This window comes from Excalfactoria chinensis, chromosome 4, assembly GCF_039878825.1.
Source record: "Excalfactoria chinensis isolate bCotChi1 chromosome 4, bCotChi1.hap2, whole genome shotgun sequence".
NCBI lineage: Eukaryota > Metazoa > Chordata > Aves > Galliformes > Phasianidae > Excalfactoria > Excalfactoria chinensis.
This window is the reverse complement of record NC_092828.1, coordinates 39807860-39834170: the sequence shown is the minus strand read 5'-3', so window position 1 is coordinate 39834170 and position 26311 is coordinate 39807860. Positions and strand designations below refer to the sequence as shown.

At 45.9% G+C, this 26311-nt stretch overlaps 1 protein-coding gene across 2 annotated transcripts in view; it reads right to left on the bottom strand.

The window, feature by feature from the left end:
• Positions 1-1464: 1464 nt before the first annotated feature.
• The window catches only part of SHROOM3 (shroom family member 3), an 83007-nt gene continuing 58160 nt past the window's right edge, over positions 1465-26311 (bottom strand). The window contains exons 3-10 of one of the 2 annotated variants that reach the window (XM_072336140.1): positions 22973-23104; positions 17878-21091; positions 15252-15328; positions 10470-11378; positions 8892-9410; positions 7995-8145; positions 3135-3407; positions 1465-2521 (exon numbers count right to left, since the gene is read on the bottom strand). In XM_072336140.1, coding sequence (XP_072192241.1) covers positions 2162-2521; positions 3135-3407; positions 7995-8145; positions 8892-9410; positions 10470-11378; positions 15252-15328; positions 17878-21091; positions 22973-23031 — 5562 coding nt within the window. In that variant the 5' untranslated portion in view covers positions 23032-23104 and the 3' untranslated portion in view covers positions 1465-2161. The remainder of the gene's footprint in view (positions 2522-3134; positions 3408-7994; positions 8146-8891; positions 9411-10469; positions 11379-15251; positions 15329-17877; positions 21092-22972; positions 23105-26311) is intronic. The other variant, XM_072336141.1, reaches the window with a different exon arrangement.

Below are 26311 nucleotides of genomic sequence, written 5' to 3'. Positions count from 1 at the left end.
GAAGGAAAGCTGCAGGGCTTTCTTTCTCAGGAAAGAACATGCCACATAGAAAAGGCCCTGTTGGCTGGTCCCAGACTGTTCACAAAAGCCTGTCAGATTAGCCAGTCTTTTTGACTGATTCTGGTAAGTGCAGGATAAAAGGATGGCTTTAAAAAAAGTAAATGAATACAATTGTCAAATACACTAAATTAAAGGTACTGTGAAGGTTTTTTTCTCCCTCCTTTTTCTTATTAGAAAAATTAAATGCTTGTATTGGCTGGAAACAGCTCCCCCCACTGTTTTCCTGAAATCCTCCCAAGCAAAGAATCATCCTTAAGTACTCGCAAAATACTTCTGATTTTTTTGATTCAGCTATTAAGGTATATAACTCAGTTCCCTTGATTAGGGTGCTTATAAAATGCTGTATAAGCCTGAACAGCATGTAAGCTCATTAGTGAAAAGGATATGTTTACTGTCATTGCAGGCAACTGGCTTACTTCTTCACAAAGCATTAAAATATCAGGTAGGTTTGATTTTGGGTATTGGAGAATTGATGCTTTATATGACAGGAAGGCATGGGTAAATTTTTCAGTCTGCCAAGCTGCCTGTGGTAGAGCTACATGAGCTATTCCAAAATACAAATGGAGCTTTAAAACTGGCGCTGAAAGCAATGAATGCTGCAATTTTCAGACACGTGCTGGAGATGACATTCATAATGAATGGACTTACTTAAAAACTACACGACTACAATTTCTGCTGTTCCTGGTGGCAAGATGAATAGTGCAATCCTCTGGAGAAAAGAGATGCTTGAATCCCTACTACAGATGGAAATCTCTGTAAGCTTAGGAAAGAGAAAACCTGAGTCTGACTCATCAGTTGCAGTGGTGATCTTTTCAGGCAGCCTGTAGCCACATCATTTAGAGGACAACACAGCTCATTAGAAAGGACAGTAATGTACAGAAAAATGGAGTCTGCCCCAATTTGCTTTGCTGAATGCCAACAGGCAGCAATCCTCCAGCACCTGGTAAATTGATAAAGTATAGTCAGGCAAATTTAGTTATTCCAGGCTGGACTGATGAGGAAATAGTCCCATAGTCCTTAGAGTAGGAATTCAAGTTAATGCTGCTTGTGACTTGTAAGTTAATTACTAATGAAATGGATTCAGACAAATGAGATACTACTGTGTGAAAATAATCCTAGTGTATATCATCCCTTCAGAAAAACAGGTCTATAGATAATGTTGTTAGAGATCCCTCTCACATCTCACAGAAATGCATTCAAGCTGCAGCAGCAGCACAGACGATGAGTTTGATTAGTTAGAACAAAGACAGACTCCCCCTCAAACCTCCACACTGAGTACAAAGCAGGATAAATTACTTTACACCAACTCCTGAGATGCAAGTTCTCAAAAATGCATATTTAAACTTGAAAATCATTGGATCGCAAGGTACTGAGGAGGAAAGACTGTGTTTTTTGTGGCCAAGATGTCCCTCATACAGACACTGACAAGTTATTTTCAGTGTGTGTTGAAACAGGTTGAAGCTTCTTCTGGTAGCCTTTTATTATATTAAAAAAACAAACAAACAGTAACAACAACAAAACCACAAAGAGATGTTCCGGGCTAATTGCATCACTATCTTTGGGGTTCCCTCTTCTTGTTAAAGTTTTCACAAAATACAAAATTAAATGTCTTTTCTACATACAGAACAAAGTAGAATCAAGTAACTGATCAGAGTATGTACAAAAACTTACACATCGCCTTGTACTTTAAAAAATATAAATATCAATAATGTTCAGTAGAACGGGTTGGTTTTATTTTTAAGGCTTCATTCTTTTAGATCCTTCATTATTTAATGAGGTGCCAGGTAGGCAGGAAAAGCAGGAAAGAGAGGACGTGATTTTCTTTTATTAAAAGTAACATGTTAATTCTCACGAGACTCTTCCTCATCTCTGTTAGGAGGAAACGCGATTTTGTTTCGTTCCCTCCAGATTGATTTAAGTTTCCCGGAAGCAGCGGTGGAAGGAAAGAAAGATAAAACCCTTATTATTGCTACTTGTTTCCTTCACCAAAATCTTGTTTTAAACCTGTCTCTGTTTGCTGTCACTGTAGAGAACCATCTGCGCAGTACTCGGATTAAATAGTCTCAAGCAGGAAGACTGCCCCAGGTCCACATGGGAAAGGTTAGAGTGAGGATGAGACTGCTGGAAGTGTTTTACCATTGACTCCAGCAGAGGCAGCAAGTGCTGCAGCGAGGGCAGCTGCTGCTGTTGCATCCCTGGGCGTGAAGTCTGTGGGGAGGCTTTCCATCAGGCACTTGAGCTGCTCCTGACCCAGTTTGATTTTATCATCTAGCTCTCGCTGCTCTATGAGGAGCGCAGACTTCATCTTTACAAAGTGCTGGTAGTCCTGGAGCTGTTCCTCAGAGAGGTAGTTGCCCAGGATCTCCAAAACCACCCGTTCTCGACGGTCAAGGTTTTCCTTCAATTCCCGGGCATCTTCATGCTGGCCAGCCAGCAGTTTCCTCTTCTCATTCAGAGAGCTCTGTACACACCAGAGAGAGCACTTCAGTATTAGCAGCACCAAACTCACTCGTCCCCCCCTCTTCTGCTCCTGACACCTCTCAATGAGGTAGGTCAGCTGCTAAGTTCCCAGACACACAACTAGGAGCCTGCAGAAGGAGGATAAGTTCCTCACTGTGGGCCAAATGTGAATCCCACTAAATGTGAATGCTCTGATCAATGTGGGGTAGAAAGGACACCAAGAAAGTCAGTAAAACTTGCTCAAAAGCAGCAACTGCCAGGAAAATGTGGCTCTGTCTCTTAAAAGCACTCAAAAAAAAAAGCTAAGATGTGGCTTCAACTGAAGTAAAAGGCAGCAGGTTGCTTCACAATATAAAATACCACACAGCCTTTCTTCCACATGCTGGTCGCAGACATGCTGTGCCAGACACGGACACTGTCTGGAGATAAAAGCCACAGGATCTGAGACAACTGTACAAACATGAACCAAGATTCCTAGGGATAGAACCATGTTTGCTATGGCTCATACAGAATCAGCCAGGCACCTGACTCTGAGGACTTAGCTTATAGAAGCAGGATCTTTTGACTGTTACAGCAGAGAAAGGCCAAGAGGCTACAGCTGTGCAGATACGTACCCGCTCTTCACTGTTGGCATTTTCTCCTAGGCTACTGAGAACATTCTCTACCCGGGCCAGGCGTCCTGAGAGAGAAAGCAAGAGGTTCACCACCTTATCCAAATCGCCGATGAACATCTTGTATTTGTCAAACTCGTTTGGTTTGCATAGCTCGCTGATCAACAGCTCCACCTCCTCTCCAAGAGCATTATTCATTTTGATGTCTGCAAGTAAGCCTTCCTTTGCTTCCTTCAGGACTTCCAGTTTGTGGGTCAAGCTCCCAATGAGCTCAGCCTGTCAGAAGGGAAACACATTGACATGTTGGTCATTATCATGATCACACTGCTCATTTGGATGACGACAACAAGAGGATATGGTTACAGTTCATAAGGAGTAAGGTCAGGTCAGTAACAGCTGACAAAGATGACAGTAAGAAGGGAACAGAGAAAACTGAATTTCCGCATTCAGGTGATAATCTGTATCTGATAGCCCGACAAGATTATATGAAGATTTATTTGTTCTATCATCAGTGAACATCTTCAAAAGAGACATCCAATTTTTTTTGTGCCATATTCTCATATCCAGCTACACAATATCTGAAGTTATATGTACCTTCCTTCAAAAAGTTCTTTTACGACTCTGGATGAAAAGAGCACCAACCACATATCCTGTATCTTATAGCTCCCTGCCCCAGTCTGAAGTTTCTTGTGATGTTACGTGTTATATGACCCAGAATTGTACAAAACAACTGGCAGAAAAATGAATTTAAGTAGTAGTATTAATGATGTGACAGGAAACTGAGCTGGCACGTGTGGTTATATAGCCTAGCAAGAAAGAAGGACATTTCCCCCTCTTATGGTACCCTGAAAGAGCTGATTGCTCCTTATTTGGCTGCCTCAGTGTTGAGCTACAAGCCTCAAATTCAGCCCTGACCAAGGAGATGTCATAAGTACTCTGCACTGGCTGTGCAGACTCTGCCTTATATTGAGAGAGGCACCAGAAAAGCATTTGTACTGAAGATGCTCTAAATGTACTTAGCGACAGATCAATGAAATACAAAGCAGATGCATTTTGTAACAGTAAAGGCAACTGTTTCACTGCTGAAGAAAAGGAGGTCCCCAGGGTTCAGCTACTCTAGCAGTGCTGCAGGTGTGCTGGAGATGGTAACTTCAATTAAGATTTAGCAGAAAGACACATGCAAAAGCAGAAGCCTGTGGCCTGAGGCTTGCAGCGCTTGCTTCTATTCAGTTGGAAGCAACAGCGTAGAGAGTAGGAAAGAAAAGCTCTTGATGTAAGGGATAGTTATGCTTAGTTTCTTCTATTTATGCACTGATGAAGCACCATTCCATGTATGCCAGTCTATTCAGCATACTAACACTGCAGGATGAAACAAGCAAATCACAACATTGTCTAAAAGTACTTTCTCAGAGTTTACTAACAGCCTTCTTTCCATCCAAACTGCTGGTAATTTCAAACAGAAAGGTGGTGTTTTTCAAAAGAAAGAGAACCTTTAAATCCAGGTCAGGCTGAGGGCTGCTTTCGCAGCAGAGAAGGAAATGGTACTGCTGAGGCAGACACCACTAGATGGTACACTCTGTGCATCTTCTGGAGCTTGTGCTTTTCTGGCCATGCTACAGTCCACTAGCAGCTTTCTCGTATATGCAAAAGCTTAATAACATGTGAGCATATTCTCTAGAACAAATGTCAGGTTGCAGGTCTATGCTGGATTGACTGGTAACTCATGTCATTTCTTAATGGAGTATTCAGTGGGAGAGATCCCACCTGTGAGAATAAGGGATAGCTGAAATTCCTTTATCAGGATTCTCTCCTCAGTTTGACAGGTAGCATCCAGGGAGAACCAACACTTGCTTTTCCCTTTGCCTAAGGCACCAATATCATTCCCAAAAGAAAAATCTGAGATCCTTATCAATCGTCTACTAGATTAAGAGCTCCTGGGGAGCAGAAGGGGGGACTCAATTTCAACAACTACAATGGCAGGGGAGAAAACCCTGTTGCAGGATTCCGTAGGGTGAACACAAAGTCTGCCATTAACCTTGGCAGGTTTTCAGGAGGCCTAAATTGCTGAGAGCTGTCAGTCCCTGCTGCAGAAGCTCTGCAGAATGTGCACGCCTGCTCTCCTGTCCGTGCTAGAAGGAGGCCACAGGTCTATCAGGAGTGATGTACCATTGTTCTGAAGGCCTGGGAGCTGGATAGGGACTACTTTGTGTTCATTAAACAGTGACTCTCCTACAATCTCAAACACCAACCAACACAGTTCCTTTGCATATTTACAATGGAAATGAGCTTAGTTTACCAAAATGACCCCTCAGACTAGCTGCCTTCCCAGATAACACCTATGCAAATGATATTTCATACATGATATTTCATACAGAACATGAACAAACATGCCAGATGGATCTCACTGCCTGAGCCTAATCACTCCCATCTATTCCTGGTTTTCCATGCAAATGCCATCTTTGAGACTTATCTTCCAGCTACAGGCACACATCTCCCTGTAAGGCTGTCAGATGCTTGCAGACTCCCTGGAGCAGCACTCTCCTTGGGTTTCACTACCTCTTACCTTCCAGGCTGGTATGAGCAGACAGCTGGGCAGTTGAGTTGATAGTGTACTAGAAGCATGGCAGGCTGTGGCCTTTGTCAGGTGCTTTTGATTGGTGACATATACACCATCATGCACTAAATATCTGTAAAATCACAAGTACTTGTACTGGTGGCAGGCATAGCAAGTGTATCTTAGACCACAGTTCCCTAAAGACTCAATGAGGTCCCACCTGCATCTCAAACACTCCACAAACTAGGGTTGATCTAGGACTAGGACTGACTCACTCACTGCTCTTGTGTTAGATGGAGTTCTCATTCTGGGTATCACTGTATTAAAGCCTGGAAGGGAGCAACTTTTGCTTAGCAGAAAAACATAAGAAAAGGAATGGTAAAGCCATGCTAAGAAGAGAGGTGACCTCTCCATGTCAGAGCTGCGGGATAAACTGCACACTCCCAAACTACACCCAGTCTCACATCTTCTTCACTTTTACACTTGGCATAGGAGTGGGGATCCAGAGAGAAAATGTGAAGCTGTCCAAGAGACAGGTTGGGGGAAGACCTGCTGGAGAGGAGCTCTGCTGAGAGGGACCTGGGCGTCCTGGTGGACGACAGGTTGGCCATGAGCCAGCAGTGTGCCCTTGTAGCCAAAAAGGCCAATGGCATTCTGGGGTGCATTAAAAAGAGCGTAGCCAGCAGGTCAAGGGAGGTGATCCTCCCCCTCTACTCTGCCCTGGTGAGGCCTCATCTGGAATACTGTGTCCAGTTCTGGGCTCCCCAGTACAAAAAAGACAGGGATCTCTTGGAAAGAGTCCAGCGGAGGGCCACGAAGATGGTGAAGGGCCTGGACCATCTCCCCTACGAGGAGAGACTTAGGGAACTGGGTCTGTTTAGCCTTGAGAAAAGAAGGCTGAGAGGGGACTTGATCCAGGTTTATAAATACCTGAGGTGTGGGAGCTATAGTGGCGAGGCTGGTCTCTTTTCAGTAGTGCGTGGGGACAGGACTAGGGGCAATGGGCTGAAACTTCAGCATAGGAAGTTCCGCACGAATGTGCGCAAGAACTTCTTTACGGTGAGGGTGACGGAGCACTGGAACAGGCTGCCCAGGGAGGTGGTGGAGTCTCCTTCTCTGGAGATATTCAAGACCCGCCTGGACGCCTACCTGTGCGACGTGGTGTAGGGAGCCTGCTTTGGCAGGGGGGTTGGACTCGATGATCTCTAGAGGTCCCTTCCAACCCCTACAATTCTGTGATTCTGTGATTCTGTGAGACGTGTGAATTCTCCACACTCTTGGAGACTAGATTTGGGGCCCTTTCTTTAAATCCATGCCTCATTTCAGTGCAGGAAAAATAAAAAAAAATATGTTTAGAGCATGAGACTTGCATAAATATTTGTATCCTTCAGTCTGTTTAATCTCTGCTCTCTGTACAAACAGCATGAACTATGAGCTATGTTACTTTGTCCACAGCAACATCTAACGTTTTATGTTTACAGGCAGGCATGGATGCTTTTGACATGACAGTAGGAGGTGTGTAAAGAGAGACATGCAAGTATCTGTACAAGTACCATGCTCCTTGGAATTTGTGAGCTTCACAACAACTGACAGAAGACAACCACAGGGGCAAATTAGAGGGCCCTAACAAAGCCCTGGAAGATAAGAGTATCCAAACCTACAGCAAGCTCAGGGGACAGTGAAATGTAGCTGCAGCACAAGAGCAAAATGCCTCCTGCTCCCCTACCCTGCTCTCCCACTCCCTACCCAAGTCATCACATCAAGGTAGTGCTGACTGAATTGCTGAGGAGCACACAGTTTCCTGAACATCAGTGAAACAATAAGGTGTGGTGAAAAGGAGTAACAAATGCTTTTCTGGAGGTGGCATGTGCAGACAACAGGTAAAATGGGCAAACTATCAAGAGGAAAACCATAGGATGAAGCCTCCTCTGGCAAGACAGTGCAGTCACTAGCTGGAGTATTCAATATTCCTAAGCCAACATGTCCTTGCTCAAATCACTCCTTCCTTTTCCTGTTTTGCTGTGAGGCAGTGGCTGCCTCTTGAAGCCTATACACTCAGCTTTTGGCACAATACAGGCCATCTTCAGAGTTATGCATGATTTGTACTCAAACGTGCAGTCAGATCAGCCCACTTTGCTCTCTGGATCACCATGACAAAGCTTCACAAGCAGCCTAAATGCATCCAACCTCCGTGCACCTTGGGACTATATCAGCCAAATGCTGAATTCAAATAGAAATACATTTACTCTAGGGTTTATTATCATTTCATGAATGTAACCAGGAAGTGGTGGTGTGTGCTTTGAATTTACCTTCTTCTCGTTGATGTCCAGCAGGTCCTCCTCCTCCCCTACTTCTTCTGGCAAGTCTTTGATTTTATTCAGTAGTTCTGCTTTGGGTGCTGAAACATTATAATAAGCAGGGCAGGTGACCAGGGTTACAGGTGCTTCCTTTTCTTCTTTCCTATACCACAGTGAAGAAAAAGGACTTCAGTATGAGCCTTTTTGCCATGCACAGATCCACGGTCTTGCAGCGCTCCCTCTTCAGTATCCCCTTGGTGTTATTAACCACAAAGGAAATGGCTGATTCTCACCAACAGAGGGTGCACGTCAGCCGCTTTCGTCTCCCTCTCCTGTGCAGAACAGCGCAACTGCTTTTTCTGAATACTAACTAATAACTCTGAAAAGAGCTAGATCTTTGCTGTAGATAAATCAGCACAACTCAGCTGGTGATGGTTAGACTGGCACCAAGCATTACAACTTATTGCTCTGCAGTTCTCTAGCTAGTATTTGGGAATCTGTTTCTTTGAACAGCCACACTGCAGGACTTGAACTGATCTTTGAGCCTAGATGCAATAAGGCACACCCAGCTCTCCTTCCCAAAATCCCCTCATTATCTTTTTCCCACCACTGTTTTGGTCCCGATTTTGCTCTCATACTTGATATGGGTAATTTCCTGCCCCATTACCAAGTTCAGCATTGTCTTCTATGCATCCTGGAGAAGTGAGCTCATCTACAAAAGAACTGATGAGAAAAAAATCATTCAAAAATGCCCTGCCAGTCCTTGCTCCTGGGACCAGGGAAACTCCCCCTCTGCCACTGTCCATCTACAGAGATTAGGAAAAATTCTGCACCAGCTCAACCCTTAAAGCAAGGAAGCAGCGAGTCCTGCTGCAATGTTAACCCACAGCCACAACAAACAATGCTTACATGTTATCTTCTGCTACTGTCCTGCTAGCTTTCTTCTGTGTCATTTTCCTTTTCATGTTGTTCTCCTTCAGGAAGCTGGTTCCACTGGGGAAAAGCCCTTCCATTAAGTCCATGGTTGTCTTCATTTTGGAGTCAGGATCCAGGATATCAGCCAGAGACTTGTCTTTATGGACAATCTCTTTTGCTAAAGCCTCTGACTTAATATCCTCTGGGCTTTTTTTCTTTGTCTTCACTGGAGGACATGTGCTGAGTGTCCCAGAGTCTGCACTGCCATTTTCTGAATCTCTGGTGATAACTGCTGGTTCTCTGTTGTTGCCCTCAGATTGAGTCATGGGTTCTCCATTAGAGCTTTGAGGCCTTTCAGAAGAAGTAGCTGATCGGTGCTGCTTATCCACAGCGGGTGAAGAATTAGTCCTCTTTGATAAAGATGGTGAGAAGGACCAATTATTTTCACTGATATTCGTGCCCAACCCTGTTATCTCCCTCTTGGCCAGGGCTTTGGAAAAGCTTTTGAAGCTGCTATGGACAGAAAAATTCTGTGAGATGAAGATAAACTTACCATGCAGGATCTTTGTGAACAGATGATGAAGGCCTAAGACAAGTAAGTTTTCCTTCTCACACACTCATTTCTGTCTCATACTTTGCCCACACTGTGAAGCTACTGGCACCAGAAGTATTTAATTCCCTCAGTCTGGATGCTGCCATATTGCCATTCCAACACAGAAAGCACCAGTGAGTGTCAGTTAGTTTGTTTTGTGCTCATGGGCTGGGGACACTGAGTCTCACCACTTGGGAATGCCAGCTTGAGCAGCCCACACTTGCTATGGCCTTTTCATGTTAAGAAAACCCTAGTCCAATTCTTCCCTAGAGGAAGAATCCCTCTCCCCCGTCCTTGGGAGTAGGGGAAGTTGTGCTGAATTCAATCAGCTGGGCACCTAGCCCTAAGCCCAATCCTTCTGGAAAAATTCACTATATGGTGTTACTGTGACATATTAGTGCTGTCAATTCCTGGCACATGGCTGCTGTTTCATAACAGGATTGTTTTGTGCCAGCTATAAAGTGTATTCTGGGAAGTCTAACAGTTTGGAAAAACATGAATTTTCATATTTTTCTCTCAGAAAACAGTAACTGGAAAGAGTAACCAGCTATTCTTACTTTTCATGCTGGAGTGTGAGAAGAGAGCCCACTGAAATCCATACGGTAATTACAGGGAGAATGAGACCAGGATATTTTCTCACTTATAACCCTCTTTGCCTTGCCCACTACACACCTGTCAGTGTATCTGCTGTTGGACCACAAAGCTCTTAGCCTTCTTGCTTTGTGACCTGTCCTGTCCATATCATTTAACAATGCTCGTGGCAGCCAGCAAAACCCAGCAGCAGTGAGTCTGTCTGTCTGTCCCTCTCCCCTTATAATCTCTGCAATCCCCTGCAAAGCTTCACACTCAGCTAGCAGCTGTGGGTGGGTTTTTGCGGAATGCCAAGATGTGGAGGTCAGACACATTTGGCTGGAGCCCCACATATCTTACTGTATATGGCCCTACAGTGCCCGAGATGCTGTGCAATAGCTCTCCCTTACCTCACTTTGTCCTCTGTGAGCCTGGTGGATTTGTCTCCAGCTGCCCCATATTCCTCAAGTGCAGTTGGTGGGGGAGGAGGTGGGAATTCCTCCGTGCCATTCACAGAAGTGCAAGAGCTCTGCTCAGGAAGAGGATGGGGTGGCAGTGGGGGTGAGAAGGCCGGAGCATTGACAGCAGGCTGGGAAGGCATGATGAACACCTCATCGTCTTCATCATCTTGCAGCAATGGCGGAGGCGTGAGCTGCAGGCACGATTCTGAGATCCGGAGGTGAGTTGTCGCCTGGGGAGAAGGAGTCTCTGGGTCAGAGGAAGTGCTGCTCTGTGTCGGAAGGGACTGCCACCTCTGGGAGAACTTTGGCCCTTCTGCTGGAGGAGGCACCACGCTATGTGGCAAGCTGTTGTCTTTGACCGAGTGAGCCCACATCACTCTGGGTGGGAGGGATCTGTGCAGCAGTCCCGCTTTCCTTCTGCACGCAACCTCCTCTGCAGGAGCCTCGAGGGACCTATCCTGAAGAGCATCCACAGACTGTGCCTGAGTAGTACTGATGCCCCCTGGAGCAAAAGCATCTTGTTTGGCATGGTGCTGTCTCAGAGCCTGGCCATCACCTGAGGCCTGCAAGTCAGAGGGAGTCTGGGTGGCTGTACTAGGGGAGGACTGGCTAAATGCAGAAGGAATGAGGAACATGGATTTAAAGCCTTGTTTTTGCTCAGGATAGTGACTCCTTGCCTCTGTTGGAGACGGAAGAAATGCAGAACTCCTGTTCTCTTGTCTGGAAGGTTCTGAGACCTTATGGTTCTCCGTCAGTGTGGAGGACCCAGTGCCAGTCTCACTGATGTGGTGCGGATGGGGATAATAACTTGGAAATGTCATTTTTTCTGAGTGTCTTCTTTCTCGCTTGCTGAAAGACCTACAAAAACAAGAGATAGATCACTTAAAGTTTAACAATTAATCAAGGAGCAGGAAAAGCTACTGTACACCTGCTTGGAGATCAAATTAAGCAACCATTCTGGAGGCCTGAGTCAGTGCCTGCTAATCCACATGAGGTTCAGTCATGATTTTGAAAGCAGAGGTAAATGCAGCCTACTAACTCTAGGGACACTAAACCAGATCCACTCCCACTTGCCATCTCTCATCATTTTCAGTGCATGCTAGACCACACAGATCTGTGCACACACATAGCAAGCATCACAGCAAAAACTCAGTAGAAAAAAAATCTTGGGAAAACCTGATTGCCTGGCTTCCCTTCAGTCTCATTTAGATTCTGTTTATTACAGATGGCACAGGTAGTGAATGCATTAAGGAAAACTATTTGACACAGTCTACCATCAGAGTCCATTTTCAATTGCTGTTAGGTTTAACAATCTGGATTACTGCATCCAGGCCTGGGGCCCCCAGCACAAGAAAGACACAGAGCTCTTGGAATGGATCCAGAGGAGGGCCACTAAGATGATCAGAGGGCTGGAGCACCTCTCCTACGAACAAAGGGCTATGAACTGCGCTTGTTTAGCTAGGAGAAGAGAAGGGTCCAGGGAGACCTCATTGTGGCCTTCCTATATTTGAAGGCAGCATATAAACAGTAGGGGGAATGGCTGTTTACATGGGTTGATAGTGACAGGACAAGGGAGAACGGTTTTAAACTGAGACAGGGGAGATTCCAGTTAGATATTAGGAGGCAGTTTTTCACTCAGAGGGTGGTGATGCACTGGAACAGGTTGCCCAAGGAGGCTGTGGATGCCCCATCCCTGGAGGCATTCAAGGCCAGGCTGGATGTGGCTCTGGGCAACCTGGTCCGGTGACAGGCAAACCTGCAAATAGCAGGGGGGGTTGAAACTCAATGATCTTTGAGGTCCTTTTGAAACCAGGCCATTCTATGATTCCATGATTCTATGAATTTCCATTTTATGGGCCAAAAATTTTCCATCACATTATTTTCTCCCTTTGGGAAGTGCCACTGTAAATATTCTGCTCTTTATATTAAAAAAAGAAAAAGTGAGGTAAAAATGCACTATCTTGACTTCACAGAAAAATTTAAAAAGCTCTTACAATGTTGGGATCCCATTAGGTAAAAGAGTTCCACTTATGTTCACACTTGTTACAAAAAAAAATCACAACATACTTTTAAGCACATGTTACGGTTGCAAACTAAGATTGAATTATTCTTATCTTTTAAAAGGTTATCATGTAAGCCTAAGAAACAGGGTTTGGTTTCCGAAGCAAGGATCCCGCTCAGAATATGTAGTCAAACCTACTTGCTTGTATGGTTATTCAGTTGGAAAACAAAATGAGCCGTAATGATAGCACTAGAAAATGCAAGAAAGGATGGCCTAAAAACATGAATGGCCATGAAAAACATGGCCATAAAACAATAAAATACAATAAAGCTGTACTGCCAATACATTTTCTGTTCTTGAAACGCACTCTTCAAGCAGTCTAACTCTTCTAGCCCGTGATGTTTGAGACTTGGGGCCCAAAATTGCTCCCAGGCATGCTGGTACAAATTAAGAACAACTTTGACAAAGACATGGGTCGTTCTGGCTTTATTCTGGCATGACTGAGAATAGAATTTGGCAGCCTTTACCTGGGGGCGGGGAAACTTCCCAGACAGAATACTCTTGGTATTGTCTGTGGTTCCTGGACAGTAGCAGTGTGTATTCTTTTAAGATGCTCAGTATTTGTCAGAAACACCAGATGGTAATTCTCTAATTTAAAGATCTCTCCTACTGTGGAGGCAACTGTGGGTTCTAAAAGTGGTGGAGCAACAATCATTCCCTGCAGTGCTTATGAGCCAGCTATTGTATGACACCTGCAGAGCAGATCAGTAGCACAGAGCATAAGTCATGTAGCATATGTGACAAGACCAAATGCTCACTTGTGTAAGCTGACCATTTGGTAATTTTCCTCCTCGATCAAGAGAGATGGTACAGATGGTCCCATCTCCTCTTCATCACATTAAATGGTTGTGTTCCAAGGCAACCTAGAAATGTAATTCCTACTGCCTGGTACTGACTCTCTGGAAGGGCATGTGCGTGCAGTACGCTGCAAGCAAAGATAGGATGGTGACGGTTATATGTGAGAGGACTAGCTAAGAAAAAGCTATTTGGGGCTGACAATCACAGGACAAGCAAAGATTTGCATCTTTTAAGAGATGGATTGAAGATGCTGCAGTAATCCCATATTACCCAGACTGTGATATACTCACTCCAGAGCAGGAGAAGGTTCAACATTATCCTGACAGCAGAAGTCATATGGCTAAGGACCTAGTTTACTTCTCCTTATAACTTTGCAGAGGATTTATATCTTGTTCCCACTGAGACTTAACTGCAGAACTTCTTCTAGCTTCAGGAACACAGTATCAGAACCCTCCTGCTTTCAAAAACCCTGCCCGCTCTTATTTAGTTCACTCCAAGCTCAGATATATATATATATATAAAAAAACCCTCAATAGCAAAGGCTCAATGGGGGAGTGCTTTGCATCCTTTGTGGTGGGAACCTGCACCCTCAGAGCCATGGGCTTTTCCTTGTCTTCTCTCATCCAATTCTGATCAAGAGGGGAGAGCAACCTCACGTTCCCCAGAAGGAATATACTTGCAGAACATGCAGGATACCAACAGAGCAGAAAAGAGTTTGAATTTAAAAAACAAAACAAAACCAAAAAACAGAAACCAGTTTTTGGGAAGAACAATTATATGGCAGCTCTACAACACATGGGGAGGCAGGATGAACTAAAAGAGCTGTTCTCTCAAAGAGAAAAAAAAAAGGGAAAAAATCATTCTGAATTTAAGAGAAAGGTGCATTTCAAGCAGTCATAAAAGGACAAGCCTGACATCAGAACGAGTTCCTTTAAAAGAACGTTTATGTTTTCTTAGGAAGAAAAAAATCTGCCAGCCAAGTGAAGTAAGATCCAGCTAGACTAGGAGCTTTCCCTTACTTCCAGCTGTAAGTCCCTTACCCAGAGCTGCAGAGACGGCAGTGTTAAATCCCAGTGTGACAACAGAGTGGGACAACATTTACTGCAAGTTTGTAAGAGAAACAGAGCTCCTTTGTGAGTAATTATTTTGGTCTCTCTTGGTGGTTTTTACTGTAATACGAGTTAGCTGTTTGGGCATTCAGACCTTAGGGCAAGCATCTATTTATTATTTAAATGTAAATACAGCAAGATCAACTTCAGTCCTAGTTAGCTTCAAAACAATCTATTGCTAAATAGATAGTTACATAAGCCCTAATATTATGCGTTTTATGATTACACTTTTCTATTTTTAAAAGCATTTGTCTCCTGTTGCTGAGCAAGATGTCCTGCCTACACAAAATAAAGCAGCCTAAATGCAAAGCTCCCAGATAAATGAGATCTCCCCGTTTTAGCCCACACAGATGTTCACTCGCTTCTCGGGAGGCAGCACCCAGGACCGGAGAAAGCCAAAGAGAGACATCATGGTATTTTTTCCTTTAGAGTCCTTCAGTTCTGATAATTTCTAGCAGTAGATCAAAGGCATTTGGAAGGTACATGATTTGTCTGTTGCTGCAGAAACACACTCCAAGACAACATGATTGTGGAGAAAAAAATTTAGACTGAGTTTATGTCAGCAATGGGAAGAACAGCTCATGGCAGTTTACTCCTTCTAACTCTGCTGGGCAGAGCACATTCGTAACTGCATCTACACAGACATTCTCTAGCTTGTCCCTCGCCACCCACTGACACAGACAGCACAACACAACTGCTGCTAGCAGCTGGGTAATAAGAGCTGATCCTGAAGTGACAAAGGGGACAATACCATGTACCTACCTGGCTCCTGCGCTGATTACATAGAACGGATCTCTCACCATGGCACCAAATTCACTGCTTTCTTTTCTCAGCAGGTCCTGGAGTGGAAAGACAGCATTATCAGCTACTAAAGAAAGCAAGCAACAAAACACCGATGCTCCCTATTAAGAAGGCACAGCACAATCCACACTGTACTCATAGCTAGGCCCTGACTCCCCTAAAAACATGCCCAAACATATCAGTGGGAGCTGGGTGCTCACTGATGTTTAAATATACAAGCAAGAAGCTGAGGTATCATTAAAACAGCCTTAACTGGGGAAGTTGGACAGTGAATAAACTGTGCCCAAACCCAGTGTCAAAACAGAAGGAAAGTACTGCAGAGAGATGCTGTGAGCAGCACAGAGGTCGGGAGCTCCAGTCACAAACAGATGTGCTGAGAAACATCTCCAAGCTTTGCACTCGTTTTCTTGAAAACTAAAGTGCTGGACCCAACTCCTCTTTGGGCTCCTAATCTAAAACCAAGGAAATTTCAGAGCTGAAATAGCTTTGTGAATCTGACTCTCTGTGCCATAAGACACCAGATTACTATGAGGCATGAAAGCAAATGCTATGCTATGAGGAGGGTGGTATTCTCTCCCAAACGACCTTTCCAGTGCAGAGCAACCCATTGCCCCCTTTCCCACACCCTTCCTTGTTCACTTTTTTGGCCAGGGTTGCTACAGGGTAAGGGTAAGAGCAGGTCTTAATTTAGGAGTTGGAGAGCTGGAAGATATGCAGGCTGAGACAGATTTAAAGAGCAGAAGGGAAAGAAGGCTGAGAATCTGCTCTGAAGACTGAGTGCTAATAATTCCACATGGCTATCTATTTCCTTATATCTCTAAACAAATTCCTACAGTGACACTGCAATGTGATTTATACGTAGCCCGAAAGGAATATTATACACTGTACACAAGGCCCTGCAAAATATATGGAGAGGCAGAGAAGCCTGCTGCTAAACTGGAAATAAACATTTCCCACAAAAGTCACAGGAGGACCCAGAAAACCCCAACCGCCCTGTTGCTTTGGCTTTGTTCCTCACTTTTTTCTTTTCTTTGTTTTTAATGTTGTATTGCAGATGGTTCAGAAACAATCTGAGTTAAGGGAGCGCTCAAATATACTTTCGAACGGACACTTAAATTTTGCTGTATATGTCTGAAGTCACATGCGCTTTCCTGAACTAGGAATTAAGAAGAGGATTTTCACCAGAGCCTCACCGCCTCTGAGAATAAATACTCGCTCCAGAAGTGGATACAGCCAAAGCCCCCTGGACAACTGCAGCAAGGGCTCTACCCTCTTTCTAGATTTGAAAGAAGATGCTGGAAGATGCTGTGAGCAGCTCTGCACCACTGTTTACCATGTTTCTTGAGCTAGCTGCCACCAGGCAGAACTCTGGCTGATGAATGTGCACAAGATTAAAAATGAGCCAGCAAGGGAAACTTTAAGGATTTCAAGAACTTCCCTGTGTGTCCCCTGCGTGAGACAGCAGGCTGGTTAAACATGAACTGTTAATTGGCCATTGGGATCTGAGCTCTGTGGAGAGAGGGTATGCAGAATGTAACACCAAGGGGTCTGGGCGGATGACTCCTGCCCCTGCCCAGCACTCTCCCCATATCCCTTTTTACATTACTCAATTCAGTACCCCTTCACCGGACCTTTGTAATCCTTCTGGGCAGCAGTAAATGTTTGAAGAGCAGGAGGGGTCCTGGGTCTCAGATGCCCTCTAAATATGCAGGCCAGCCCAAACACTCAGACTATTTGCAACAAGAAGCCTACCCACACAGTCAGGCTGCTTCCACCCTCTCTCTGCGACCAACAGAGCCTGGTATGAAGACAGGGACAAGGGAGCAGGCCCACCGCTGCTGCAGATCATAGTGGCTCAAGCAGCTGCAGTTACCTAAATAGGTCTGCACAGATTTCTGCCTGGGCAGTTGTTCTTTAAGAAGTTAGCCTATTTCCACTATTTACTGTCAGTGGAGTCAGTCAAATTCCCTGTTCATGACATCAGTGCTATGTTCCCAACCACCAAGAAGGGGACATGGAGAGAATGGACTGGGTCTCCACTGTATTTTCTCCACAATATTTCCCTCCAGGGCTGGAGGCAAAACTCACTTGGCTGTGCCTGTTCTGAGCATTTCCCAGCACTGTCAGACACAGCATGAGCAGGGGCAATTTCAAGCAGCCTTTAAGATCCTCTGCTTTGCACTAGGGAAGTGGGCTAAGGGAAAAACAGCAGAAGCAGCAGCATGGGGTACAGCCCACCAGAAACATCCCAATGCTTTCCCACTGATGCTGACAGGTAAGCACATGACACCTCGGATGGTCTGCCAGGGACAGGAAGCAGACAGAAGTTATCAACAAATGCACTGAATCCCTGCCTCTGTGAAAATCCTGAAGGAGCCCCAGCAGTGAGAAAGCAGAACAGAAGCAATACCTCAGCAGCAAGCAATTAAAACAGCATCCTAATATAAAATGAATAAATGGTCTGTACCTTAGTATGCATTTAACCTTTCAGCACCAATGGTGTTATTGCCAAGACTGAGCATCAGTCTTTTGCCTGACATCTCCCACTTCCCCACTTTCCTGAACAGGCAATCTAATTTCCACATACCTGGTGTTTTTTATCTGCTGTGGGGGATGATCTGGAACGTGTGTGCACAGGGACACATGCATTCCTTTGCTGATTGTCATATCTATCAAGCAAGTCTTCCACAGACACCGATTTCCCAGATTTCCTGGGTGCTTCAGAGCTCCGCTCCTTCTTCCCATAGCAAGGTTGGCCCTGTGGGCGCAGATCTGTCTGAGTGCCTTTGGTGAGCTCCATTTTGGCTCTGTAATCCCGACACCTGTCTGTTTTCAGTCTGCTTATGATCGAGCTGTCCCGGTGTCCTTTCTTCTGCTCATCCACACTCGCATCAAAGCAGCCTATCAGCCCAGGAGGAAGGGTGGAAGACACCCGCCCTGTCCTGGCTATCCGCTCAGTGGACTCTCTCTGGCGGAAGAGGTTCTGATCCTGGAGAGAATTCATGCTGGAGGCAGAGGAAAGGCTCTGGCTGTCCTGGCCACCTGCTTGCAGGTAGGAGCTGTGGGATCGCTCCCTGAGCAGCCCAATGTCCTGTGAGGATGGTCGTTTGCCCATTTTGCGCTCAATGTAGTCGGCGAGGGCATTCTGCTGAAGTTGCTTGAGCTCTGGCTTAGAGAGGTTGACTGTGGAAGAAGCTTTGCCATCCCTTTCAAAGATCTTACGCCTATCAGCCACTGTATTCTCTGGGAAGACAAAATGGAGGCCTTTCTTCTGGAAGGAGAAAGGTGATGGCTCCCCATCAGAAATGCCCACCTCGTTCATCTTCTCTGGCTCTGAGTAAGACCGCTTCTTCTGTTCTGCTGTCAGCCGCTTTCGGCCCCCGATGCGCAAGATGTGCGGTGTCCTGGAGTAGTCCAGGGCAGAGAGGCTGCCTTCTGTCGGTGTGACGCTGTGTCTCTCCTTTGGGGTGTGGGGAGATGCTGCCATGCTCCTCATGCCCACATGAGCCGAGGCAGGCCTCTGGATCGCCCTCTTGGGCATATTGGCAAACGGGGGGCTGATGCGCCGAAAGGACGTGGCCCTCAGCACTCGGGACTGCGCATCTTTAATGCTGTTCCTGTAGGCCCTGTTGAACGGTGTGTCCAGCTGTGACCCATGGGCATCCTGGATGTTGTCCTTCCAGAGGACTTCTTTCTCAGGCTCCCCTCCCAGCTGGAATGTGCTTTTGCTCCTTGGCAGCTGAGCCACCCTTATTTGCACTTCACTTTCAGGACAGGGGCCATAGTACTCATTGCATCTTGCCTGCTTTCCTGAAGCTGCCATCTGCAGCTCCACACAGCGCCAATCAGCCTCTTCCAACTTCCCATTCCTGACAGAGGGGCTGGAGACCCTGTTCATCTCACTGGGCAGCAGGGTGCCGAGTTTGCTCCGTGTGTCCTCCGGGCTGTTTGGAGAGCTCTTGGTGTTGGAGGGCTGGCTCACCCTGCTGAGCCCATAGTGCTGGCCAAAGCTGGGAGCGCCAGCACTCTGGGGCCGGTGAGTGCTCTGCTCTCGCTGCTCAAACTTGCTGACCTTCTCTAGCACAGAGCAACGGGACTTGCTGGGATCTGGTTTGCCATAAAGAACACCTTGGGTGCTGCTAGAGCTGAGCCGGTTTCTCCCAAGATCAGAGGTCTTTGAGTGCTGCAAAGGGATCTCCTCGTATTTTGGCTCAACAGCATGGAATGGGGCCATGCTCTTGCCCTCGTCCTGGTTCACAAAGGCCTGTGGGTCTGCATTGCTCCGCTGTCCCCTGTGATCCCTCTCCTCTTTGCTGCTGTTGTTCAAGTAGGACAGCTTGGCACTGGAATAATTTTCACACGGCTCAGAGCTGCTTTGCCTCCTGGAGCTCTCAGGGATGTTCTGCAAAGAAGAGAAGTTATACTGCCTGGATTTGTTGTGGCCCCACTGGAAGTGAGTGGCAGCACCTTTCTCATTTATCTGCACGTTGCCATTTTTGTCTGCCTGGGATTCATCTTCCCAGTCCTCTCTGGACTGGTAAGGGTTTTTTCTCTCACTGGCATCTCTTGGCTGGATCTGTGGGGCTTGAAAGCTGTGCTTAGGGGCCTGTGCAGGACTTGCAGCATCCCGGTTACTGTGTGCTGCTTTGTAAAAGGGTAACACCTCCTCCTTCCTTGACATGCTTAAGTAGATTTCTGGACCTGCTGTGTTATGAGATTTTTGCTGGACAAGTTTTGCTGCATCATCGTGCTTCCTCTCAACATCTGAGGGCTCGTAGAAAACAGCCGATCTGTTTGTAGTACTTTGGTTTCCATTCTCATCAAAGTCCAGGGTGCTGCTGGCTGCACCTTTGTCATATGAGACTGGAAGAGATGGAGAGTAGCCACTTTCTTTGGCCAGAGCTGGAAAAAGAGTTCCATTATTGCTTGCAGAAGGCTGGGGCACCTGGGCATAGTGTGGCTCTGGAGAAGGAACTGGGTAGACCCCGGTAGGCAGCAGGGGCTGCCCTGGCTGGGAATAGCTCTGCTTGGGCTTCATTGTGGGGCTGCTTTCTGGGCTCTTCTCCACCACTGTGTGCAGCTGCCCTTCCCCAAAGTGGGTCTTCAGCAGAGGTCCCTGGGAGAGGGGACTGACAAGAGGAGACCAGGACCCTTTCAGCTGGCTTCGGCTAGGCTTGTTCAGATCAAGGCCAGAACATGAGTTGGGTCTCTCGTGATGCCTGATGGCTGCGTAGCTGTCACTGCGAGTGGGTGGCAAGGGAGGTCCCTTGTGGGGTTTGCTTTCGCTGTCTGAGCAGCCCTGGCCTGGCTGCACCCAAGAGGGAGCCGTGCTGTTCCGGCTGAAGTTGTGGGGCCTGCCATGGCTGCGACCATCCAGCGAGGTCCGGGCCTCACCACTTGGAAGCAAAGCAGAGGACTTCACCTCGTACTCCTCAGAAATCCTTCGCTGGGAATCATAGACTGTCTTAACATACCTGATGTCAGCTTGCTTCATGCCCTCCGGTAGGCTGCTGCGGGAGTGCATGCTGTCTGTGGAGCAGGAGTGCTCCTTGCTGAATGGCGAAGCAGCGTACTCAGGAATGCTGGAGTTGGTAGAGAAGGAGCTGTAGGCTGAATCTCTCTTGCTGTGCAGGTGGGAGAGCTGGTCGATGCTGTTGGTGGATTTGGCTGGGGACAGGTGACAAGGATGGTAGCCAGGGGAGGAGTGGTCCAAGCTTTCCATGCTGCCCTGGGAACTGTACTGGTCAGGGCTTCTCCTCAGATAGCCATGCTCATAACCAGAGAGATCGCTGGTTGAGGAGCTGGGGAAGAGCGAGAGAAGAGTAAGAACTCACTGTTAGCAGAGAAGAGGCACAACAACTTTTAAGTGAGCTCATAAGCAAGATGTTTAGCTTTGAGACGTGCAGATGAAAACCCATATTTGGGCCTTGCTCCATCCCGTTTGCAGTCATCTCAGTTCACTAAAAGGAACTGCTTGACATTGCAACACATGGCTCTTATTTACCACCAAGGGGTGGGAGGAGAGAAAGGCAGACAGAGAGACAGAGCATCTCTGGAGCCAGGGAAGATCAACTCCACCCATCAAACCTATCCAAAGCACTTGAAAAGCTGAATGAGTGCCGACGCCACCAAGGAGGAGGAGAGGATCATATGAGGCGTTCTAGGGAGAATCTAATCTCTTCCTTTTTTTCCCATTCCATTCCTTTTTATGGAGATGAAGGCTATGCCCTGGCAGGCTTCCTGGAAATTCAGCTGTCCAAGGATAGTTTGTTTGCTGTGAAAGAAAACTAAGCTGACAAGACAGAGAAGAGATGCACGTGTCTGTGCATGGAGGCAAGCTGGGGGTGATATTAAGTTTTAGAACAGCCCGGGAAGCCTACCCAGGCTCCTCACATGTAGCTCTATAAGTCTGAGTGCACCTTGGCACCTGCTCCAAGACACATGTATTGGCAGAGGACTCATGGCCTCCAGATATACGTTCAAACAAAGATACCCCGAGAATTTCCTATCAGCTGTAAGGGAGCTCCTTGTGCTGGCCATATTCCCTCTGCACCTCACATGGGGACATCACAAATACGTGTGGAGATCTCCCTGGCTAGAATAAAATGCAGCAGCTCTGCAGAGATGCAGAGGAACACAGAGACAGGCAGAAATAGAACTTGCAAAACACAGGGTAAAGCTGGTTTGCTCATTTAAATGTACCACTATGTTAGTGAAGAAAAAAAATTCTCCCTGGCAATGCTGTGTGCAGCCACGGCCAGCTGGCCACTAGATGTTCCCCATACTCTTCTCCAAGCTCCCAGGAGACACAGCCATGCTGCCAAAGGCTCTGCAGGAACTGCGGCTGGGAAGCAAAGCCTCCAGGTGGGAAGTGAACACGCTACATTACGATCTGTGCTTCAAGCCAGAGAGGAACATACATTTTTTTTACTGTAACAATGCTCTCGCTTTTTTTCATGTCATGTTTTCCCTTCCCACCCCTCTGCCAAGACTTAGTTCTATCTGTAAAAGATATGATGTTTAAATCCCAGTGGCTGTAAGGAGAATTCTCTGTTCCTGAAACCCTTCAGCTTTGCCAGGGAAAAATGTTCCTTTTCCTTACTGGTTAATCTTATTTTCTGATCTCTTCTTCAGCTGAGGAAACAACTGTGCTGCCTTTCTCCATGGGGACAAGCCATGGGATACAGAGCATGACTCCAGCTCCCATATCTGGACCCAGAGGTGGCCACCTTAACATATGGGTGGTGGGCTCTCTTCTTGTTGAGAAGGAGAATTTTTTTAAGCAATTAGTTGCATAGATGTTAATCAATTCACAGAGCACTTAATTGAGAATTCATCTGGGTAAACAAAGAGGAAGCAAATCCCTCCTAACTCCAATCCTAACCCTGGCTGTTTGTAAATCCCACAGGCTGTATGAAGGCAAATTTATTTTGCCACCAGATTTTTGTTCCCTTCCTTCATTCCTGTGCTCTAGATTTAGACCCTGATCTTGTAGACCCATGAGCATGAGGCAGAGCCTCTCTGAAGCCAGTGTGACACTGGAAACTGTGACACGGTATTTGGGGCTTAGAAGTGTACCAGTTTGGAATCCCAATTTCCATGTCTATGGATGTTATGTAAAAAACATGAAATCTAAAATAAAAAAGCTGGTGGCTCTGTGTCTCTGCCTGCGTAGTGCTTACCTGGAGTGGTAGGACTGAAGCCAAGGGGTGCCAAGCATACCCTGAGATATTTGCATCATGCTGGGATCGGGTTGGTTCTCTGAAAGTTTGGTTGAATGCCAGGAGTGAGGTCGGCCCGGAGCTTCACTCCGCCTAGGTAGAAGCAGAAGGATTTTGCACGTCAGTCTCAGACCAGCTCTTCCAAGGATGACAAATGTGATGAAACTGACAGAAACATTTGAAACACACTCACTTCTAATTCATCAACGATCAAGAATCCCCAAACATGCCACATACACTCTCCTTTACCCCTTTGGGTCCAGGGACAGTACACAAGCTGTGTATAATTGAAGACACAAATATGACAGCTTGCAGGACAACTTCACCTACACCTACGTAGCATGAACCCATGAGAAGGATATGACACATCTTCAAAGCTTCTGTCCCACTGAAATTTTCATGGTGCAGCATGTCCTGAATAAATTAGTAAACAGATTAAGATGTCCTTTGTAGATAATAAACAGACACCAAACAAGGACTCCTTGCACTGAAAAGATATGGAAAAATGGCCACGGTAAATACTGATTGTTGGGGGTCTGACCCTACTGGCAGAAATTATTTGCAATGGATGATGCTCTGCTCCATAGAAAAATGTCAGCAGAAACTGAGATGCAGAACCACTTCATCAGGACATTTTCCATGCAGATTTCAGAAGAGCAAATTACTCTTTCATCATCACTTAGAAGAAGTACAAAACAAGAGGCATTCTTTTCCTTTCAACATTTGTTGTAACAGGACTTAAGGATCTTAAGGAGAGCCACAGTGGAGGTTTATAGGAGGCAAGCTGAACCAAGCACCATTTTACCCTTTCATGTGTAGATGTGTTTAAAACAGAGCTCTCTTGTTATGCTCCTTGCTCACAGAAACAATGAAGATGAACACTCCAGGATGGAAAGCTGACAAAACCCTTCATTACTAATAATTGTAAAATTTGTTCATTCTTGCCTTCTCTGTTGCAGAGATTTAAAGACTCTCTTTGTACTCTGGAGCAGTACGAGCCCCCAGCATTAATCTGTTGCTTGGGAAAGCACACTGGATGATCACAAGCAAAGCACATTAGCTCTTGATTTGATCAGTAAAAAGCTGCAAGAAGCTTCACAGCCAATCCCCTGAGCCACGAGTATTTTAAACCCTTTGGGCCAATATTCTTGTAACAATACAACACGTGGAGAGCGAAGCTGTGACTGTAAGTCCAAAGACATGCCGTACCAGCTCAGCACGGGATAACCTTGCATTGTTTCCACACCTACCTGATCCTGGAAACGTGGATTAAGGGTAACCAAATCCTAACCAAGCTTAAGCCAAGAGGGGAAGTGCTGCAGTACACATGATCTCCATCTCATGTTGCAGACACACAGGTGATCCCTGAGCAGACAGGAGGATGGAGACATGGGAGGTCTGCATGCACATATACCCAACAGCAGAGACTGAGGGCCCAGACCAGTCCTTGCTGAATCAATTGAGAGACTCCTGAAGCGGAGCACAGAGGATGGAAAGGAAGGCACAGCCTTTCCTGCATGTGGGAATACCAGGAAGACCCTGCCTGCAGCCTGCTGTAACACCTGAAAACAGCACCTTGGCTTCACTGTACATTGTTAAGCTTAAGTTTGTAAGCATTACTGCCCAAGGAGGGAAAAGGACTGTAAAGGAGTAAAGACTGTAATACAACAGCGTCTACAGAACAGCCTTCTCTCATTACAGAACTGCAGAGAGTTGGGTCTGGTTTATCTGCTGATTTTGCAACAGCTTCTGGTTACACTCGCACTACTGCACAGCACAACTGTCAGGAAACAATTAAAAGCAGTGCAAGATTAAACTCTTTAAGGCAAGTGGGACAGAACTGCCTTTGGGAAGTGTCAGATCCTGATTCAATCCAGACAAACGGGCTGAGCGATAAACCTAGCAAACGCAGCAGCCAATTCCTGACTTGAGATAAATTAATAGACCTTTAATTGGTACAAATTTAGTATAGCTCAGTGGCCTACAACAAAATCAGGGGGCTGTAGGATTTCAAAGTGTAACAATAATACTAAACCATCCCACCTCCTTACCCTTTATCTTAGTTCCTCACGGTCTGTAACTGTACCATACTTGAGGAAGCATTTGAACAGCTGTATTACTAAGAAGTTCTCCTTTTCAGATAATGCAACAAGATCCTCCTGGACACCTCCCATGATCAAGTAAGTGGTCAGCCAGCTCAGGCTGGCATCCTACAACAAGTCAGAGCAAAGGTACCCAGAGAAGTCTTGCAGACCCCAGTGCAACACTTGCAGCTCTAATATTGATTATGTATCAGATACTACCAAATTCACACTGTAAACTGGGAAACTGAAGGGAAATAAAGTCCTTAGTTGTGCCCAGCTACTGTCATCTGGGTGCTCCTTCTTGCTATACTCATCACAGCATTTTCAGCTTCTTTAAACTGCCATTTGCCTGTTTCCTATGCTTGTTTGGAGAACTTCCTATTCCCCTAAGCCTCCAAAAGGAGCAGTGTGGAGCCATGCAGCAATATCAACCGCTGCTGCCATGCCAGCAAGAACTGTGAAGAGATCTCGATCGCAGAAGTTTCTGTATAGTCTCTCAGTGACTACGTATCTGGATAAACATTAAGTACAAACAAGGGTCTCCTTTCTCATTGCTGTTCTCATGCTTCCAAGATGGTTGTACCCAGAAGAGCTAGTGTAACAGGGATACCTTCTCTAGGTATCCTAACATGCTGCAGTCCCTATGCCCAGCTATTAAGCAGGAGATGAAGGAAAAACTAAAGCACCAGAAGCCTATTAGGATTTCAACGGAGCAGGGCCACAATCTACTCAAAGCAATGTCGCTCTTAATTAAGGTTCAGTCATGGTTCTAAAAATAAGCATAACAGATGAGGCCAATTAGAAAGAAGTCAGACCATAACGGCATCAGCTTGATGTGTCTCTCACTGAATGTCTTTTGGGGCCTAGAGCTCTTCTAGTGAATTCAGGGGCAGAGTACATCAGAAATGTGCTCTGTCCCTTCCTCATTTTCACTAAAAATAAGGGGGACTCCTTAGAAAGATGTGAAGTCTATGAAATGATATTTCATGTCATAGACCTTGGGCATAGTGTCTTTCCACCTATGGAAAGAGTTGCAACCCACACCTTTCCTTATGTTCTGATTAAAACTTTCCCAAAGCAAAAGAAAAAAACAAACACTGAAAGAAAACTCATTTCAGGACAGTTAGGTCAAATGTATGAATATTCTCAAACCAGGAAACAACCTTCTTTTTTGCAATATGTCCCTCCCTGTAGCTTCTAGAGGACAACTCCACAA